The following is a 13,305-nucleotide window of genomic DNA, read 5'->3' as shown; positions in this document are numbered from 1 at the left end:
CAAGGCACCTTCCGCACCTAATTACCTGTTACCAGGTGATTCTACGCTCTTAGTGTTACTTCAAGAAACCTTACTGCTGGGGGTCGTAAGCAGTGATAATTCCTTTCTCATTATAACAAGCAGCAGTTGCTTTCCTTTTACTCCTTGTTACTCCATTGTATGTGGTAATTCTTGTTCATTCTTCTTTCCTTTCAAATTTACACTTTGCCCAATTCTCGCAGCCTATCCAGAGAGTGCCCTACATGTTCTAAGAGTCTAAGGATTACCTTTTTGTTGGATGACAATTTTCACTCGTAACCCTAATTATATTTATTTATGAAAATCTTTTACAAAATTACTATAAATTTGAATTCTATGTATGAATTTAACCAATTTACGACGGGTGTCCCATATATGAGACACCCAGAAAAATAAACATTGCTGGGCGTCTCGGGTCAGCCCCTCACGCCAATTTTGTAGCCACCCGGAAACTATTATTTTCGGCTTTAAAATATACTAGCGTTAGTGGGTTAAAAGTAAAATTTTGGAATATGCTAACCATATTAATATTTATTTACATAGTATTATTATCTGTTATGTCCTGTGTACTGTATGAGAACTTTCTTTACCTCTCCACAGTTACGGCAAACTGCCCTCAAGAAAGAGGACACAGACCTTCAGCAGGAGATGGAGAAATTAGAAAGGGAAAGAAATCTACATATTAGGGAACTCAAACGAATTCACAATGAGGACCAATCAAGGTAAGTAGAACAAAATGGGACCTGGAACTAGGGATTTTGGGAAAATAGAATGTTTTCTTGCTTTCTTTTTTTAATTTCTTCTTTTTTATAGAATGTTCGTGTTTGTTAACATAGTGACATTTTCTTTCCATGAAAGAAGAATGATCTTAATTTATATTTATTTTGTTCTTTGCCAAATGAGATTTAGTCAGCTTATCTAGTTTAAAAGCCATAAATGGCCTCCCGAGAGAGATATAGAAGGCAAGAACAACCCAGTAACCACAGCAGGGTGTATTTGTAACTGGGACTCTTAACTCGTATATCAAAATTCATATGCAAGCCCCAGGGTTAGGCATGTAACGATCAAGAGCTGATACACGAAATAAATATATATACGATGCTTTCTTCATTATTTGATGCCCTGAGATGTATACTGCAGAACACAATGTTGTAGCCCAGGGAGGGGCTTTTGAAAAGTTTTTTCAATCTCTGATTTATTTAATTTCGGGAAGCATATTTTACATAGAACTTTGTCTTTAACAGTTGTCAATAACTACTACAGTCAGGGAATATCAAAATTACCACAAGTAATGCTGATTTTCTCTCTAAAATAAAAGCTGAATACATGTAAAATGTTATGATGATTAGGAGGATGCATTCAGAAGGATAGCAGATATTTTTGAAATTGTTCCTTGATTTTTTTCCTGTTTTCTGTGATGTCTGTCGTATCATTGGTGATATGAATGAGTGAATGTTAAAGTTGTAGATTACTGGATGAGGGAGAAAGGGGATATTATGTAGAGTAGGTAAGGTTAAGCCTTGTATGGTTTTTGTTATCAGTTTATTTGGGGTGTAAATTGACGATTGAATCATAACGTCGAGGAAATAACTGTATTCGGACAAGGTGACCTAAACAGGTCATTTTGATAGTTTGCTATGACTCATAACTTTCTAGATAGCCAAGATTGCACACATTGTTTATAGTTTCCTTGTTGATTAGATTTACTTTTGTTTTTTGTGCAAATTGCGGAAGTATATGTGGTGGTTTGTTTTTTGTGAAGATTAAATACATTGTTTTTCTTCCTTTTTTTCCCTTCTGGTTCAGTTTTGAGTAATGACACATCAAGAAATCACACACTTTTTGATATAGCATACCCCTTCTTGGTGCAGCATACCCATTGTTAGTACAGTATATCCTATGCTGGTATGGCTTACCTTTTAGTAGAATAGTATACTCTGTTTTGATGCTGCATAGCCATCCTCAAATGCATCACTTACAGTAATATCTAGGAGAATTTGAGTTTGTGTAACTACCCAAAAAGTTCATGATCTTCGTAATTCATGTTCTTGTGCTGCGGTTTCCACTCATGGAATTATCAGTCGCATCAGCTTGCCATTGTTGTGCAGCACAGTTTGATAGAATATTCTCCCCAAGAGGTGATCACGATTTGTTGTCAGTGCAAACAGCTGGAAGAATGTACAGGGAGAAAAGCTGATTAGGATGGTTTCTCAGGATGTAGCGTTTCCTTTCTAAGGGTTAGTGTTCCTGTTACCATGATTTTACATAGTAGTTTGGAACTGTTTTGATTTATTGTAGAGTGTGCCATTTTTTCCACCATCGGCTGCAATTCCCTACAAGTTCCCTAGAAGAAGTAGTTATTATGAGATATATTGCATTCATCACTTTAAGAGGTTTAGGTCACTGTAAGACTTAGTGTTGCACCAGTTGCTATCATTGGAAGAAAAAGTATATATATTTATATATTTTTTAGTAATGTAGATATACCATCTGACAGTGAGGGATGTACAAGACTTCAGTCCCTTCACTTTTCTGTTCGTTTGAGTTTGTCCTGGTGTTGTTTGCGATTGGTATATGCACCTCAAATATGGACTCCTGTGAAAACTTCGCGATTGCTTATATTCCCCTTGGGATTCAATTAAGGATTTTATGATATCTATCAGCTAAGAAAGACTGGTTAACTAGGTGTTATGATAAGCGTCTTTTTGGGCATTGTGTGTGCTGTGTGTCATTGCAAGAACTGTGTGGACAATATTGCAAGGGAGAAGGTTTTTATATTAAGATGTGTATATAAGTGTTAATGCTCAACTATGTTATTAACTGAATGCTGATGGGAAAATGTAGTATTAATTTTTTTGGCTAATGTTACCAATATTGATGCTGTTATTATATTATTATTATTATTGTTATATACATTATTATTATTACAATGTTATTGACGTTTCTATCAAAAACATAAGATAAAAGAAAATATTTCCAAAAATCGAGGGAGAGGGTGAATAGATGAGGCAGGTAGTACTAGTAATTGACTCATAGGTATCTAAAGTGAGTACTTGTGGAGCCATCGAATTGTGAAGACAATAATCAAATCTACCTACGTGCCATTCCTAGCGGCATTGGGTGAATATTTCTCACACATTTGCTCAATAGGACTTATTTTTGGAATGAGTATTCATGAGTGTAATATAGTGCTGAAAAAATCATTGTGACAAGATATTCTTTTTACTCAAACATTTAAGAAGTGTTTGGTTTGATGATAAAAGGAAACCTGTAGACCACTCTCACATTATACAAGAAGTATCAAGAAAAATCAGCATGGGGAAAAAAGTACAGTTACATTCAAAAACAGTTGTTATTGGTGCTTGTATATACCTTTACCTATTTGCCTGAGTATGCATACAGATTAATATTTGCATGTGATGCCACAGAAAGTATTATACTTTGATTTTACAGTTCATCATCACACAGACATAAGCTAATATCTTCCTCATATTACTATCAGCTTGCTTACTGGCTTTCTGCAGTTTTATCAAGCCTTATTTCCCTTGTGCTTTGTTGTTAAGTCATCACATATGCTATTATCCTATTAACAGTTGGTTATTAAGAACAGTATTGATACATGATAGTGATGATGATACAGCGCCATGGCAAAAATTTATGTCATTAATAATAGGACTCGTGCCTTTAGTGAGGGAGGGAATTGTCCAGCAAAGTACACCAAAGTTATTTGATGGAGGATTACAATTAATTGATCTTTTAGAAATGGAACTGTACCACAGTTGCTTTTAATATTAAGAACCCGTTACGCATTTTCCTACTCTCTCGGAGAAGAACTTTGTAGAATATATTCAACTTGCATATTGGAGGATAATTGTTTTCAAATTAAATGACTAATCAAGTAAACAAAATTAACTTGATACTGAAAAGAAATATTAGTCCTGAAACTATAGATGGTATCCTTCTCTTCGTCAGAGTTTGCACAAAGTGTGAAAGATACATGTTTTCGGATAAGATTAAATTAAGGACCCTATTTCATCAGTGACAAGAATGAAACCTGAAAGCGGACATTGTATTTGCTTCAGTTTGTTCATTGTTGCAATCACTGGTTATCATTTTAGTTTGAAAGAGAGTACTTTAGAGATCTCATTTATTTGAAATCAGTAATCAGTGTTAATCTGAAACAATACAAATGTATAGCACTTTGGATTTCTTGAAGAATACTTCAGGCTTTAACATTTACCAGCCACACAATTCAGTCAGAAAGCTATTCCACAGTCCCTTGACATTGTTTCAGTTTGATATTGTGCTGTAATGTGAACAAATGAATTTTTGTGTGGTGAGTCAGATAGGACCATCCCACGGCTCTGTATTGATACTGGTTGTTGTTCCCCCACAGAATCCTCCAATCACAGTCTTCACCTCGAAATCCTCATGACATGTGAGTAGTAGCTGGACAACATGATTTGTATGTGAGGCTGGTGGAGAAGTATTTCTCTCCAAACACTTGGAAATCCTCCTCACTGTACTTGAAGCTATTTTTCCCATAGAGATATTGAAGGAAAATTTTTAGATAATTAAACTATCGGGTAATTATATTACTCACAATTTAATCTTGAGTGTGGATCACTTTGCGTCTTTTTGGGCATTGTATAAGAGAGAGAGTGAGTGTGTGTGCTTGTGCGGGTGCAGGTGAGAGAGTGTGAGTGAGAGACAGAATGAGAGAGTGAGAGACAGAATGAGAAAGTGAGAGACAGAATGAGAGAGTGAGAGACAGAATGAGAAAGTGAGAGACAGAATGAGAGAGTGAGTGTGAGAGCAAGAGTGAGTAAGTGAGCATGTGAGTGAGTGAATGATTGAAAGGGTGATTGTGTGTCAGTGTTTATGTATGTGTACGCACATACATATGCATGTGTGGATGTGATTATAGGTTTGGGAGGGTGGGCTTGGCTTAGGAGCTAGTTCATTGAATAGAAAGCGCGAAAGAATATGAGTTTATTTACAAATTTCATTATCTGTTATTATCTAGGCCTAGTTATATAACTGAAGAGACAAGAGTACAGACATGATACAGGAATTGGCATGTGAGGAATTACTAGATTCTCGGCAATGATTGTAATCAGCACTCTACTTTTGGTAGAATAAATAGGACATAAGATATCTTAGGTAAATGCAGAAGTGCTGCTGTTGTTTATGGAGAAGATATGTATTTTATTTTGTTTTTGGAAGGTTCTTAAGAAACCAGAGTGCCAGGGAAGTAATTAATTTAATTAGGTTCACTTTCTTTGTATTTTGCTTGGAATTGTCATTAACTCTTTCATTTTGATGATAAAAACCTTGAAATTGGTTGTATAGTTTTCGTTTTTGTTTTTCTATTTATTTATTTGTTTTTAGCTTTGTTTTTTGTTTATTTATTCCCCTCCCCCCCTTGAAATACAAAATCCAGAATAACAGTTTAGGTAACTATTTATTGTATTCTGTGGAGAACTCTGAGCTTTAAAAAAAAAAGTATCAACAGGGTTTCACATCATATGACATTATCTTAAAATACGGGTAGGTGTGTTTGTTTAATTTTAAGTATATTTTTATGTATATAATTTTCTCGTAGTTTTTTCATTTCCTTCTTGGTTTATCTTATTTTTCTTCTTGGCTTGGTGCTCACTTTTAATCAACTAACAAATTTTTCAAGGTGTACATGGGACTTCAGCATGGGTACTTCTTTATATTTTCTTGTCTTCCCTGTTGCAATTTCCGTATTTTTATTATTATGAGACATTAACATGGATGTTACTGTTGAGAACATTACATCTTTTTAGCATATTAAGATTTATGTAATTGGCCCCATATTACGCTGTAGAAGTGATTGGAACGTGTACTTGAAGTAAAAAATGAGGGATAACAAAACGTATTATGCTGAGATAATGCATTTGCTTACTCGTACCCAAATATGACCAGTAAAAATATTTTGGAAGTTAGATGAGTATGGGTGTTTATTAGTGTACCCTTTGTTGTTCTTGGTTAATTGTCCAGCTGGAGGGAGGGAGGGAGGGTGGGTAGGTGGGTGGGTGGGTGGGTTTTTGAGTCATTGGGTGGGTAGGTGGGTAGGTGGGTGGGAGGGAGGGTGGGTGGGAGGGAGGGAGGGTGGGAGGGTGGGAGGGTGGGAGGGTGAGTGGCCAGTCAAAGTCTCATCCTCACAGTTTGGATATGGACTCTTTGATAGGATGAGGTGTCACATCGCATCTGGGATTTTTTACTTTGACATGATAGAGATTCGCCCTTTGCCACAGAATTAGACTAGAGAGTAACTGAAACTCAGTGGGGAAAATGTGAAGATGTGATCATTGGTTCATGCTGATTGATATGATTGAAATTACCAGTTAGAAATCAAGAATCAGAACTTAGTAGCAGATTGACTGATTGAAATTGGAAGTAAAGACAGGTAACAGATGACGTGTTTGCTGCGACATTGATTGAATAATTTGCTGTAAAAAAAGAAAAAAGAAGGAAAACAAAAGTGAAAAGTAAAGGAACTGTCATGACATTAATTTTCAAGAAATTTCTGAACATTTTGTGGTGAAGTTTGCTTTTACTTTGGTTTACTTATATTAATAGCTGTAAGTGGACATTGCTTTGATTTCCTAAATAAGGATGCGACTTTATTATTATAAATCTTTTAAAGGAGAAAATGTCAGTTTTTCTACTTTAATGGTCGTTTTTAGAAAGCTGAACCTTAATTTTACCAGGTGATGTCCTGTCACATGAAGGCAGAAGCTTCACTTCAGGAGCCCCACGACAAGCCAAACAATTAGCCCAGTTGTAGAGTGGTGCATGCTTCTGCATCCTGGCCTCGCCAAACTGTAGTTTAAAGTTTTTCCCGACTTTGAATAGATTAATTATAGATATAGAAGAGGAGATTTTTTGTTAATTCATTCCTTTGTTTTTAAAATTTAGGTTTAGCGTTATTTTTTTCGTTCTTTCTTTCCCATCTTTTCCCAAAATAGTTTTGTGTCTGTTAGCATTGCACACTGACGTAAGTGAGTGTGCTTAATGAATGTGTGCATACAGGGTCTTCCTTTCTTTTAAAGAACATATTAGAAATCCTTTCAAGTTCAGTCAGGAAGAAATGTTCAGCAGCAGTAGAGAAAATCAACGTTTAGGAAAAAATGTGTAAGAAATAAGATTATCTTGAGTGGAAGCATTCATTGAGATTGTCTGTGTATTCCTACAGACATTGAAGGAACATATTGCAGATATTTCTACTCATTTAAGTTTTTCATATTTGTGATTGAAATTGAAAATAACTGCTCAAAGTCATGTAAATGTTTACATTTGAAATGTATCCACTTTAAAGGATGATTATTATAGTAAAAATATAGCAGTAGCGCACAAAAATATTGACCATTTCATTGTAGAAAAAAAAGAAAAGAAAAAAATACTTTTATTGTGAAATATATCTTAATATGTTGACATTGAAAGCTTTTCTCAAGTGATACAATGCTTAAGGGGAATCGTATAGTTATTTTTGAACAGACAAGATTGGGTGCAGTTTTATGTAATGGTAAAATAACTTGAAATGTCAAAACTATTCTTATTTTGAAAAGGTTTTCAGTTGTCTAGTTAAGGCACCCGTTGAGGGATGCTTAAGCCCTCGGATTCCCTCTGTATCTGTATGCATGCAGGTGTGTATCAGTGTGTGTGTGTGTGTGTGTGTGTGTGTTAGTGTGAGTGAGTGAACTTACAGATACTGTTTTGTTTGCCACAAAACATTTTCAGGCATATGTGTGGGTGTCCATATTTGTATAAAAGTATGTTTGAAGTGGTTGTGTGTTGTCTTTGCGTACGTGCTTTTGTGTGTGTGTGTGTGTGTATGTGTGTGTGTCTGTGTGTGCGCATGCGTGCGTGTGTGTTCATGTGTGTGTGCGTGCGTGCGTGTGTGCTTAGTGCTGATTCAACATGGACAATATAATTGAGCATGTATCCTTGTAAGTCAACAAGAGTAAATCAGTATGGATGAATTCTTACTTATTTACTTGAATTTTTAACAGGTTCATACTGCATTTCATATATACAAGCAATAAAGAATACTATTATGATAACCATTGCTGATACTCAGATAATACTTTTCTATAATGGACTTTGTACTGACACTAAAACTGTACATTTGTTAGTCATGAGTGGCCTAGGCCACATTTGCATGTCTATTCCAGAAGATTCTTTTGGTGGGAGTTTGTAATGGTATATCCTTCCATGCTCCATTTTTAGAATCATGAAAGAAGGGCATCTTTCTAAGTAGGTCTTTCTTGGTGTTGATAAATTGCCCTCTTAGAACTGGGAGTGTGTGCTGAAACCTGGCTCTTTCTCAGGCGGTGGTTTGGTGGTTTCAACCAAGCTGCTAGATGTTTGCATCTTTCTAAACCCCTAACAGAGTAAGCACTCAACCTTCTCACTTGTAGTATAACTTTCCAAGCCAGAGTAACGTGATCTATCCTAACAGTAACAGTAAGGTAGCAGGCTTGAAAGAGCTCTATGTAACTAGTTGATGATGAAGATAATCTTGCTTTAACACAGAGAGAATTAGGGGAATTAACCCAATGCAGTTTGTCCCTCTTGCCATAGGTTTTCTTGAAGTCAGTATGATTTACCATGAAAAGATGTGACAGGACCTGGCCCATTGTATATTCTTGGGAATAATTTCATGACGACCATGTTTGCTTTTTGGTGTTGTTGAAAGAAAGTTTGTGGTTGCTTTAGCATATTCCATTGACAGTGTAATGTCTGTGTTGCAGGTTCAACAACCATCCCGTGCTAAATGACCGGTACTTGTTGCTCATGTTATTAGGAAAAGGAGGGTTTTCAGAGGTTCATAAGGTAAGGTTCATTTTGCATTTTGTCATATGATTATAAATGAATATTTTTGCAGATATGTTTGAAGAATATTTTATCTGATGCTTGTGACGATACTTATTGCACCAGTTGATACACTGGTTAGAGCAAATCACATTCATAAAAGTTGACACATGCAAAAATATATGTACAGGTACACTTGGCATATGCAACACAATTTATTGTATATGCCCAACAAAGACAGACACACAATCACTCACTCACTCACTCACTCACTCACTCACTCACTCACTCACTCACTCACTCACTCACTCATTCACTCACTCACTCACTCACTCACTCACTCACTCACTCACTCACTCACTCATTCACTCACTCACTCACTCACTCACTCACTCACTCTCTCTGTCTCACTCTGTCTCACTCTCACTCTCTCACTCACTCACTCACTCACTCACTCACTCTCTCACTCTCTCACTCTCTCACTCTCACTCTCACTCTCTCTCTCTCTCTCTCTCTCTCTCTCTCTCTCTCTCTCTCTCTCTCTCTCTCTCTCTCTCTCTCTCTCTCTCTCTCTCTCTCTCTCTCTCCCCCCTTTCTCCTCTCTCCTCTCTCCCCTCTCCCCTCTCCCCTCTCTCCTCTCTTCCCTCCCTTTCTCTCTCTCTCTCTCTCTCTCTCTCTCTCTCTCTCTCTCTCTCTCTCTCTCTCTCTCTCTCTCTCTCTCTCTCTCTCTCTCTCTCTCTCTCTCTCTCTCTCTCACTCACTCACTCACTCACTCACTCACTCACTCTCATACTTACTCACTCACTCATTCACTCATATAGCCGGGCACACCTATAGTAGTCATGGAAAACCTACTCTTCCTGATGGGTACATCTGTGGGTATCATGATTCGCTTTGGAGAGGCAAGCGGGGAGGACTGGCTGTACACATCAAATTCTGTGGTGTAAAGACTAGACAGATGCCAGTAGTTGCTGGAATTAGTGCCACACAGAAAATTCTGGCACCGTCAGTGTAGGCATATATTACACTATGTGTGCAATATGGTGATTGGTCAGTTCTTCATAACTTTTTTGGCTTTACAGGCATTTGACCTAAAGGAACAGCGTTACGTAGCGTGCAAAGTTCACCAATTGAACAAGGACTGGAAAGATGACAAAAAGGCTAATTATATCAAGTAAGATTTGAAAGTGATTTGGTGCAGGATATAACCGTATAAAGTTTGTGATGATTAAAGCATGATTGATATGTATATTTTGAATGATATAACTGGATTCGTTCTATTTCCACAGACATGCCATAAGAGAGTACAATATTCAGAAGAAATTAAACCATCCTCGTATAGTTAAACTCTATGACGTGTTTGAGATAGATGCAAATAGTTTTTGTACTGTCCTTGAATACTGTGATGGTCATGACCTTGACTTCTACTTAAAACAGGTAAGAAAAGTAAAGTATTTGTTGTTGTTGCATCTATAGTGTTGTTAAATATAAAACTGAATTAATGATTCTGAATTATTTTGAAAAAACTTTGTAGTCATTTCTTTATTTGCATTGATTTTAATTAAGTGGAATCCTTAGATTTGGAATAATCTGTTGAGTATAGGAAATAGAGTATAGGAAAAATGTTTACTAGGAACCTCGTGACTTATTTGATACATAGAATGAATTCATGGAAGAATTGCTCTGTCACAGACCTATAGAGTGCAGCAAGAAAGTTGGATGACAGATTCAGTTAATGTACATAATGAGAAATAAAGAAAATTTGGTTACAATTCCAGAAATTAGTTTGTTTTATTTTTGGGCTGATCTATTACCAGATATGTTAATGATTTGCTCATTAGAGATAAGTTGCTTTGAAATCTTAATTGTATAGATGGAAAATATTAACCAAATGCTTAACTCCGCAATAGCACAAGACTATCCCCGAGCGAGAAGCAAGATCAGTGATCATGCAGGTGGTATCTGCGCTCAAGTACCTGAATGAGATCAAACCACCAATCATTCATTATGATCTTAAGCCAGGTAAGTTGAGTGGAAGTTTATTTGAATGTATCTTATCGTAATTTTTCAAACAATATAAATACTCCGTGGTACTGATGATATTGTATGTTTTGTTGTGTTGCCAGTGTTATAATTGTAAATGTTCTGGCATTGTCAGAAAATCTAAAGATTCCGTGTCTTAGAAAAAATGTATCTTATCCTCCGGGACTGATTCTTTTATATGTGCTTATGTGACTCAAGATATGAGGAAAGATGTATTTCAAACCATCCAGGATTCTCTCTCCTCTACTTGTCTTTGTAATATTTTTTTACAGTTGACGCAGTTTCTTTCACTATTATTCCTTATTTTGTCGTGTGGTTTCTCTTCACATAACTTTATTTCCTTTGGGCAGTTTCTCTTCAATTACCACTTTGTTTCCTTTTTCTCCTACAGGAAATATCTTATTGACTGATGGAAATATTCTTGGGGAGGTCAAGATCACAGATTTTGGTCTTAGTAAAGTCATGGATGAGGATAGTTACCATCCTGACTACGGGATGGACCTCACCTCTCAGGGGGCGGGCACGTACTGGTGAGTAGCAATCTGACGTCAAATTATTAAGTCCATGGATATTTATAGATTGGTGTAGTCCAAGGTCAGGGTTTGTTTGCACTTTGCACTTTGATTTGCAGTGTTTCCAAGTGTTATTATTTATTCATTTTAGTTTATGATATTACTGTCTTTGATATTGTTAATGTTGAAAGAGATATAATTTATCCTTTTGCACTGTATTCCAGTTATTATTTTCTATTCTCAAGTCAGACTGTTTCCAAGAGCAAATTTAATAATGATATTTATTTGTTAATCAGATTTCACATTTGGCATTAGCATTGTCATTACTATTACACTCAAATTACTGTTTATTTTCCAGTTAAACTTTTCCATGTCTGTATTATTATAATCACTGCTAGAACTCTCTATATTTGTATGAGATTTAGATCTTTGTTTCTTATTGATTTTATTAATATTATGATTGAAATTACACTTACCCCTTACATTCAGAATAATTTTTTTGGTTGACTTAATCATTACCTTTGTTAAAAACAGTTTTCCTAAGCCCGTGTGTTCCTCCCTTAGGTATCTTCCGCCAGAGTGCTTCATTGTAGGCAAAACTCCACCCAAGATCTCTAGTAAGGTCGACGTGTGGTCCGTGGGAGTGATATTTTACCAGTGCCTATATGGAAAAAAACCGTTTGGTCACAACCAAAGTCAAGCGACCATACTAGAGGAGAACACGATCCTCAAAGCCACAGATGTACAGTTCCAACCCAAACCAGTGGTCAGCAATGAGGCCAAGGTACGTCTTCCACTGTGTGTTTTATGCTGTGCGGTTTATTTTCCATTTTTTCCAAGCCTTTTGATGATTGAAAGCATCATCTTTGGCTTTAAAATGTCCCTCCTGCCTATACACTTCACATGCACTAGAATTAATTGCAAAATGCTGTCCTGTTCTCTATTTCTAATTTTGCATTAAAGAAAAGCTATTTGTCACAGATCAAATATAAGTTGGCTGAAGTAATGATATACAGTAAATGTAATAATTGTAATGTTCAGAGAATGTTTTATGTTAATGTGAGGAACAAGAAAGCAGCAGTATTATTTTAACCCCCGTAAGCTGCTCAAGTCTACTAATATCCAGTCTGTACTAGTGTATTTTTGTTATGAACCTGTTGGTAATTCCCTATCATGAATAGTGCTATTAGTATGCTTCCCAACTGTTTAGTGACTTAGGTTTGTGTTATTTTAGGCTCCATTTAAAAATTATATCATGTGAGAATTTTAATTTCTGCAATTTTGCTATGGCTTAGTTGATTAAGATTCTGAATAAAGGGCTTATTTTGTGGATTTTTGCATGCGAATAAAACATAATTTCTGGGGGGAAATTAAGATTCAATAGAAAATTAAAATAAAGTTCACTTAAACAATAATAACAGACTAATATTAATATGATCATTACAAAATACCAGAAAGAACTTGATACTTTTTATCACAGTTATAAGGACTATCAGGATTCAAGTATATCCATATATTGTCCTTATAATAAAGAAAAAGGCTGAGAGCAAGAATTTTCTGTTTCACATAATAGAAATAAATAATGTATGAAAGATTAATGGAAATGAAATGAAAATTAAAGAAGAAGCCCAGCAGACTGCAAATTTAGAGAAATGAAGGGGAAACCTAAAAGACTCAATTAACTATTTATCCAACCTAATTTAGCCATTCTAAACCAAGCTAAACCAAACACATTTTGATCTTAAGCACATTGATCAAGTTTTGTGAAATAGATTGTTTGAAAATTATTTCTTTTTCTTACAGCAATTTATTAGGTGTTGCCTGGCTTATCGTAAGGAGGACCGCAATGATGTGTTGACGCTGTCTTCCAATCCTTACCTTTCTCCGC

General features: G+C 35.9%; 1 protein-coding gene across 8 annotated transcripts in view; it reads left to right on the top strand.

Annotated features, from left to right (window-relative positions):
• The window catches only part of LOC113817571 (serine/threonine-protein kinase tousled-like 2), a 124,326-nt gene that overhangs the window by 109,258 nt on the left and 1,763 nt on the right, over positions 1-13,305 (top strand). For 6 of the 8 annotated variants that reach the window (XM_070116339.1, XM_070116343.1, XM_070116337.1 and 3 more), the window contains exons 8-17: positions 619-740; positions 4,415-4,456; positions 8,379-8,441; positions 8,802-8,883; positions 9,945-10,036; positions 10,152-10,299; positions 10,773-10,884; positions 11,297-11,435; positions 11,982-12,201; positions 13,221-13,305. The exon at positions 13,221-13,305 is cut by the window's right edge and continues 1,763 nt beyond it. In XM_070116339.1, the coding sequence (XP_069972440.1) occupies positions 619-740; positions 4,415-4,456; positions 8,379-8,441; positions 8,802-8,883; positions 9,945-10,036; positions 10,152-10,299; positions 10,773-10,884; positions 11,297-11,435; positions 11,982-12,201; positions 13,221-13,305 (1,105 nt within the window). The remainder of the gene's footprint in view (positions 1-618; positions 741-4,414; positions 4,457-8,378; positions 8,442-8,801; positions 8,884-9,944; positions 10,037-10,151; positions 10,300-10,772; positions 10,885-11,296; positions 11,436-11,981; positions 12,202-13,220) is intronic. The other 2 variants (XM_070116338.1, XM_027369615.2) reach the window with 2 other exon arrangements.

Source organism: Penaeus vannamei, chromosome 38 (assembly GCF_042767895.1).
Source record: "Penaeus vannamei isolate JL-2024 chromosome 38, ASM4276789v1, whole genome shotgun sequence".
Taxonomy (NCBI): domain Eukaryota; kingdom Metazoa; phylum Arthropoda; class Malacostraca; order Decapoda; family Penaeidae; genus Penaeus; species Penaeus vannamei.
The sequence above is the reverse complement of the archived record's forward strand: the minus strand, read 5'-3'. Positions and strand labels throughout refer to the sequence as shown.